Source organism: Centruroides sculpturatus, unplaced genomic scaffold (assembly GCF_000671375.1).
Source record: "Centruroides sculpturatus isolate CEXI.00-Female unplaced genomic scaffold, Cexi_2.0 scaffold2033, whole genome shotgun sequence".
Lineage (NCBI taxonomy): Eukaryota > Metazoa > Arthropoda > Arachnida > Scorpiones > Buthidae > Centruroides > Centruroides sculpturatus.
Window position 1 is genome coordinate 2424 of NW_019386347.1, and position 8459 is coordinate 10882.

General features: G+C 30.3%; 1 protein-coding gene across 1 annotated transcript in view; it reads left to right on the forward strand.

Moving 5' to 3' along the window:
- Positions 1–8459, forward strand: part of LOC111614640 (protocadherin-23-like) — a 22011-nt gene that overhangs the window by 1551 nt on the left and 12001 nt on the right. Inside the window, exon 2 of the mRNA XM_023356006.1 lies at positions 4314–4457. Coding sequence (XP_023211774.1) covers positions 4314–4457 — 144 coding nt within the window. The remainder of the gene's footprint in view (positions 1–4313; positions 4458–8459) is intronic.

Below are 8459 nucleotides of genomic sequence, written 5' to 3' on the forward strand. Positions count from 1 at the left end.
CTTCTCGTGGTCACACATTGTTTGTTGACGTTGCAACTCGGAAACACGTGGCCCTATAATAAACCAATAAAATTACAGTAGCTTGTTTTTGACTACTTTCGTGAGTTTGCCGATATTTTACGTTCTACTTCAGAGTATTTACGGAATTTTAGCCACTTTTCTTATTAAAATAGCAAGCAGTTCCTTTTCTGGAATGAATAAAAGAAAAAAGGCGATTATTTTAATAGAGCTGGCGAAAATACATGAAAAGATAAAATCTTCGATAAAACGAAGAATTAAAATCCCACAGGTATTCGTGAGCCTGAATAAGCTCGATCAATCTCGATTCTGTAAAAGTATTAATCCTCTGACTATCCGCCATGATGATGAACTATTTTCAATGTTGTCACTGTATGACGTGGCATAAAAGCGTTTGTTGATTGGATGCGCGTTTGCAATCGTCGCGAGTAGAACAAACTTTTTGTTTCTAGTTGCGATTGCAGTCGCGCTGGTTTTCGAGGGGGATTACTAGTTAACGGGAACAGCCGTCGCGGTTGCAGTCGCCTGCACGGCTGGAAATCGCATAGTGTGACCAGGGCTTATGACAACAATTGTTTGGCATTGATGGCTGCAAATTTTGCACCAATAAGCTGCCTTGACTCGTTCGATTATGTTATCAACTCAATTTCATATTTATTTTCACATTTTCACTTTGCAGTCCTTCTCTGTTCTTTTTCTGTTATTTACACATTTAGGTCATTTCATTGTTATCCACATTTGATATTATCATTTATCACATACTGCCATGACACTCTTGTCTGTCCGCTACAACTGTCAAGAATTAATGTGATTGACGAAGCGTAGTGACAGTGGGCCAATAGAGAGCAGGGTCCTTGCATAATGTGGTTTGCATGCCAATTTTCGTACATGCGTTAATCAAGCCGAATAGTTTGGCCAAATATTTGGTATATGGCCTGAGGCCGAATATACTATTCATTGCAACACTAGTATGTATACATTTGCATTAAATTAATATTAAAATACTAAATGTTTAGGTTTCCACAAGTCAGGTTATTAAACTTAATAGTCCAATAAATTGTCTGAATCCAGAGTGCTAATGAATGCAAATAGTTTGTATTCCATATCAGTTCATTCAGGAAAACACCTTACGATGCAGTAGCACTTCCAGCGATCACAAATTATCTTTAGTGAGATGAAATCTACTTCTTGTTGGCCAGATGATATCTAACTTTCCTTAGTGAGACGAAACCAACTTCAATTTTTTTGCCCAAACTGATCTTATATATGCGCTATGGTGGCCAGCGGTTGACCAATCAGCATCTCTGCTTGTCTGTAGCTCTATTTCAGGTTATCACTTCAACTATGGAAAGTTTGACAGATGAATTTTGTGAGTTAGACAATGACTGGGAGCGAAGTGCAAATGTAAAAAGGAATATTATTGCATCCATTTGACCATATTCTGAAATTATTAATGAAAGAAAACAAAAATATAAACAATTACAAATGGATAATTTTTTCCAAAAAATGTAAGAGATTCGAAACTTTGAAATATTTGTTTTTCTCAAGATTTTTTAATATAAACATTTCATTTTATTTTATCATAAAATGCATTTAAAAAAATTAAATTTATAATATATGTATTTTGTATTAATAAACAAAATTATTTGCTTATTTTTCACTTATGTAGAACCTAACCCTATACCTCACTGTAAATATGGGTTCATTTTACACCGATTCAATTTGCACTGGCTTTTGTAGGAACGGAACTGCGGCGTAAACCGAGGGCTACCTGTACTTTCCTATGAACTTGTTTCATTGTATTTGATATAAAATTTGTGAAAGTCCACAGATTTCTTTCAAGTATGATATAAATAACCCACAGAATCAAAATTCCAGCAAGAAAATCTTTAAGAGTTTAATGATAAACAAACATGAGATTGCTGAGGTTGGGTTGGGAGAGGGTGATAAAAACAATGATCTTAGTAACTAAAATGTACATGTATTAACTTCAGTATTAAAAATAGTAAAACTGCAAAACACAAAAGTATTGCTCTGGTTAAAGTCAAGAAAGTGTGGGCTTTAGGGACAATTGGGGGTGGGAACTCCACAATATTTTTATAGGGTATTAAAGAATATTTAAGCCAAATTTGGCGAGAATACATTGAACAGTATAGAACCCTTTGTCTGTCTGGATCAGGAAACTGCCACATAAAAGCATACATGACTAATAACAGCTCTCGTAAATAAATACTAACTTTACTGAGTGTCTGTTCTTGACTTTTGTTAATTGTAATGGCAAATGTCAGGATGATGAAAAATTGAAGTTATTGGGTTGTTCAGAAAGTAATTTCATTTTTTTTCCGTGGAAAAAAACACAATATTTTTATAATAAATAAATATTTTATTGAATTATATATCAACCATTTTGATCAAATACATGTTGCCATTGTTTCTGGTAGTAGCATGATTCCACATTCATAAAAGTTTTGATCTTTGCTTACAAAAAACTTATCCAAGTGATTTTTGACATTTTCATTTCAAGTAAATGTCTTACAGTTTAAAAAATTTTGTATAGATCAGAACAAGTAATAATCTGGGGGTGCCTGATCTGGCGAATATGGTTGGTGTGATAGCTAATCCCATCTAAGCTGTAACAGTTTCCGATGAGTTACCAAATTTGTGTGAAATTTGGCATTATCATGGTAAAACACTACACTTTTCTGTTTGATGATATTACTCAATTTGATTACTCTTTGGCAGTACACTTTCGAATCAATTGTTAAATTGTCTGGTAAGAGCTCGAAAAAAAATTTCCTTAATATCCACCAAAGAGAACAGCTCTCTTTAAGAACATGTGGAATCCATCGAGCTTTGAAGCAAAACCAATTCATTTCAAGTAATTATAAATGGTTCATTTCGACAAATTTAATCTCTTAATGATTTCATGTGTTGTTATTTGGCAGTTTGCTTCAATTAGTATCTTTATTTTGTTTTCATTGGCTTCAACTGGCCATCCAGAACATTGTGCATCTTCAATATTGAAATTGCCAGAACAAAATTTTGTAAACCAGTTTTGGCACCGTCTTTCTCTCACATCTTCTCCATACATGTACCATAATTTTTTTCTTGCTTGAACAGAATTTTGATTTGTTGGTAATAAAAAAGCAAAATATGCCGAAAATGATGCTTTCGATTTTCCATATTTAATGGAACACTGAAAAAAAAAAAAACAATTGTACAGAAACAAACAAAATTTTTTACAAATAAGTCTTAAAATGTCAGCTATTAAAGTATATAATGAAAATTTGGTTTAAAATGAAATTGGCTAGTAAAAATACATCTAATTCCTCTAGTAATAAAAAATGAAATTACTTTCCGATCAACCCAATATTTAATTGTGATTAAGGATCACAATTAAATATTGTGAATTTTTTCCAACCTGCTAATTCAGTCCCACTCTCAACAGTACGAAAAAATCTCTGTATGTTTAAAATGTCTCCCAGAGAATTAGAGAAGCAAGGAATCATTCCTATAAACCTTGTAACAACCAGGATGGCATTCAAATAAACAGTAGCATTCACCAAAATCAAACCCTCATTTTTTTCATTATAAAATATTATTTTCCTGTACACCAAAGGCTTATAACTAACTACTTATACAAAAATAATGGAAAAAAGTTTTCATCATTAATTCAATCCTGTTGCAGATGCCATTGTATTTCCCCTAACAAAAAAAAAACTTTTTTCTTTTTGGGGATGAACCTCTTTCTGCTCAGAGAGAACTAAGAGACTGAAATTATAGAAATATGCAGTCAACAGGATTTAAATTTGTGTAGGAAGATCCCAACGGATTTCTAGTTCATTGCCTTAAATACTCAGCCACAACTGCGTTAACAAAACTTTTAAGATTGGGGCAATGAGTGATTATTCAATTAAGTAACAATGATTGAACATAATTCTACATACATATATTTTTATACATTAACAGTGAGGGACATAATCATATACAAGATAGTCTTCTGTATATTAATATGATAACAAAATGGGATCAGGTTATAGTCCTTCCTACTGAACTTGTCATGTGTCAAAATAGACTACATTAGTGATGAGTGATATTTTACTACCCAGTGATGACAGATATTAAAAAATATCAGTTGGACTTGTGATTGAATTAGCTTCTCAAATGATTTTTTTAACATAAACTAAAAATAAGAAAGATAAAAATATGAAATGGTTAATAAATTTTTAGTCAGTTAATGAAATATCCATTTGTCATTCTGTTACTTTTAATGTAATTAATTTGATTTCTTTTAGATATCAGCCTATGTTTTAGAAGTTGAATGCACAGACAGTGGCACTCCTTCACTTTCTGCTGTCGGTTTGGTAAACATAGAAGTTTCAGATGTCAACGATAATCCTCCAAATTTCTCTCAAGCAAATTATACTGCTTTAGTTCAGGTATATTAGTTTTAAATTAATTAAATGTTAATGATAATCATGGTGATTTTTAATATATTACTAAATTGTTCATATATATTTTCATTAATTATAAATAAAATTAATATATTTTCCCTTCATTCAAGTAATGGCCTTTTGAAACATGTCTGAGCAAATTGGAAAATAAATAAAAACGAGCGGTTATTTATTGTGATGTCGTCACAATGTCGGGCTGCAATTTTTCGTTACAATGAACTTAAATTTAGTAGCGTCTTGTCTCTGTACATCATACTTTTCCTGTTAACAATGAAGTTGTGCCGGTCATGTAGCTAACTCCATTAGGAAAAAAATGAATATTTTTCTTTAATGGAGTTTATTTTTTGAATTGAAATGACGTGACTTCCAGCCCAAAGCAGAAGTTTGTATATAGTTAATCGGGCTTCTTGTCTGTAATCTTTCCATATCTGGTCTTGATTTTTATCTATCTAATACCATTCTCAACATTAAGGAAGAACAGACAGCAGACAGGCAACAGTGAGAATTTTGCAATTTTTTCGAATTACAGCCCAAAAAATAAAAGTACAAATTTAAAAGTTATTTTAATTATATTCAAAAATATTATCTTCATTTACAATAATACATTTATGGCTATACAGTTCAAATGTACAAAAATATTCTAACTGTCAAAATTTAATTTACATCAATGAAAAAATCAGTAAACTTAGTTTATTTGGATGACAATTATCACATCACGTGTCTTAGCTTAAATAACTACAGCAAATTTATCAGCTTTCAAGACAAATTTAAATAGAAATGCCTAATAAGATCAATTAAAGCATAGATTGAACACTCAAATAAACAAGCACGAACTGAGTGAGGTGTGTATACTTTTCTTTGTTGATTTTAGGGAAAAAGTTCGATGTCAGATGAATATGTCTTCAATACACAAAGAATGCACATTTTATAAATTGATTGTAGACCAAGAAAGAGCTATTTGATGAATTTGGAATTCCAATTTAAAATTAGCACATAACTCTGTTTCATCACATAACCTGCACTTGCTTTAAATTACCTTTAGACAACTCACAGGTTATCTGCCTGAAATCGTATTTCCAGTTGTTTTGTGATATTTTCCGTCTGTTTAAAGTATACATTTATAAATCATTAAACTATTGTATTACTATAGTTAATATCTAGTTATACAATCATTCACAAAATACTATATACAGAAAACTATTTCAAATTTTCATTATAATAAACAAAACTTCAAACTAAAAATGCTAAAACAAAGTAGTCCCAGTTATCAAAAAGACATGTAATTCAGAAACATGTTTCATTCCATTTATTCTGTAGCCTAAATCAAGGTTGGAAACATTTCTGATTAAATTTATATATTTTGATAACCAATACTTTAAAGCAGTTCATTTTATTGGGGCCATAGGAAGGAGGAATAAAGTGATTCCATAGGGGAAAGTCTATTGGTTTGATCTGTGTTACGTGATAGCCAGTGATTTGAAATTATTGTTTATTTATAACATTGGCTGCAAAAAGTGGTTTGGACCGGCCAGATCCATTCCTACGACCTTGTTTAATATTATCATTTTTTTTATTTTCTTCACTGTTTATTAATTGTATTACATTATCAACTAATATAAATCATAAAATATATATTTAATAAATTGATTGTAACTTTATAATGTCTGTAATTTTCTCTTTCACAAATTTGTGTTCTAGTCATAATTAAATGCTTATGTTTGCCACAAACCATAAATTACCATATACTGTTAAATAATAGGCCTAATTTATATATTAAAATATTTGAAAATACATCATCTGAATATTTTAAACGTAACTGACTTTTTAATATTTATTAATATTAATATAAATAGCAATTTCCCACATTTGATGTCAATTTGAAAAGAATTATTATCATATGAAATAATATAAACTTCAATAAATTTTTTTCTTCTTTTCTTACCAAATCAATGAAATAGTTGGATATATTGGATCAGTATTCAATAGTAAGTAGAAATTTACTTTTTTCTCCAATTCAATAATTAATGCAATTGCACTTTTACCATTGAAAAGACTTTTTAATAAAAATATTCAAATTATTATTTTTATCATAGATTACTAATTATATGCAAACAATGATAATATACTTTTATACAAAAGGTTTCAAATGTTTTGGGTTCATTAAATCATTTTATTATTAGTAATTTGTATTTTGAGCAGTTAATACTTACAAAATTGTTTTGTATTTTAACCTTTTTACAGTAGACCTATGGGTAAACTACTTACTTTTGCTTTCAGATACATTATTAAATTTTTAATATACGATATTCAATTAATGTAGTTATGCATAATATGATATAAAATCTACATATATATTTGAAAATACTACTCACAAGTACTCGAATATTAAAGCTGTGGTTGATATTCAAATTCGAGAAAAAGTATATTTGCCCACCTCTATTATATATATATGTTTGATGGAATAAGTACTGAAAAATGTTTTAGGTAGCTAATCAGAATCAGAATTTTGCCTCAGTTAGGTAATTTATAGACCTCAAGTACAAGAAGCGCATGTTTCATTCTACTGGTGAAGTTTTGAATAATAATTAGGAGTTTGTTAAACTAGAGGTTATCAACCTTTCATCAGGGACTGACTGGTAAAATTACAGATAATTTTACCTGGACAGGTAATTCTGTTTATTTATTATGTTTATCTAGAGTTACCATATGGACTTTGTTACGTAAGGTAACTATAGATTACTATTTAAATATCACCCATAATGGATGGTGCCAGCTTCAGTACAGTCAAATATTTTTATTTGGACCGTTGGAAACTGTTGAAATTTTTTGCAGAGTGGCACTAGTCTGTGAATTGGCCATGGAAAAACACTGTGATAAACACTGCATTTGAATTTTGTCTGAGACATTACCAAATCCAGTAAATAGTTATTTAGGGCCTACTGTATTTGGTAACTAACTAACTGTTTTTCATATGTAGACTATTTAAAGATCTTATAATATTGGAAATTGAAAAATCAAATGTAAATTGTTCTGTATTCAGATGTTCTAACATACTAGCAAATACTTGACACATAATACCAAAAATTTTACATTATTGTTTTTCGGAATGTCCAAGCCTTAAGCATAGGTGACAAATTTGGACAAACTTTGCTAAAAGAAGAAAGTAATACAAAATATATTGTTAATTTTTTAAAAGTGGATATCAATAATTTTTTAAAACTATTCATGTAAATATGGTAAAAATGATCATGGCACAGATATGCAGTATGCATTCATAGGTGGGAAAAAGGTAAAGACCATCAAAATTTACCATTGAAAAACCAATACTTAAAAATTCATACTTCTTTTTAAAAATGGCCAACGATTTTTACACATTAAAAAGTACATAGAAGAGATCATTTTAACTACATTGCATATTTTTGTGGAGGCATAGTCTCAACAGAAAACTCATTCCTAGTGATTGGACATGGCAAAATTGAAGATATTTAATATCTCTTGTACAGTAGACCCCCTATAACGCTTAGATACGTTCCACATTATTCGAATTTTATGTTGTAGGAATCATTAAATACATGAGCCAATCGCAGCCCGACACGTGTGAAGTTTACGGACTAATGCTGTTTGAAAGGTTTTCTTCTGTAAAATTAACCGATTCTAGACTAATTACACTCAACATTTCCAAAACACGTATAATTTTTTGGGAATAATCCGTATAAACTATGCTATAAACAAAAAATTGTAGGATTACTTACCGAGTGTGCACCGTTTGACTATGCCATTGCTCAAGCTTGTTTTTGCCATAGAACAGCGCACGAAACAGCGGCCACGATTTCTGATAACGAATTTTTCACAGAAAAATAACTTGACCTTTGGAGGCATCATTAATATAAATAATTTTTATGGCCATTGAATAAGAAATGTTTCTTTCACAAGAAATGTATAAAATTAGTGCTGTATTAGACTTACGGTACCTAATTTACATACTGT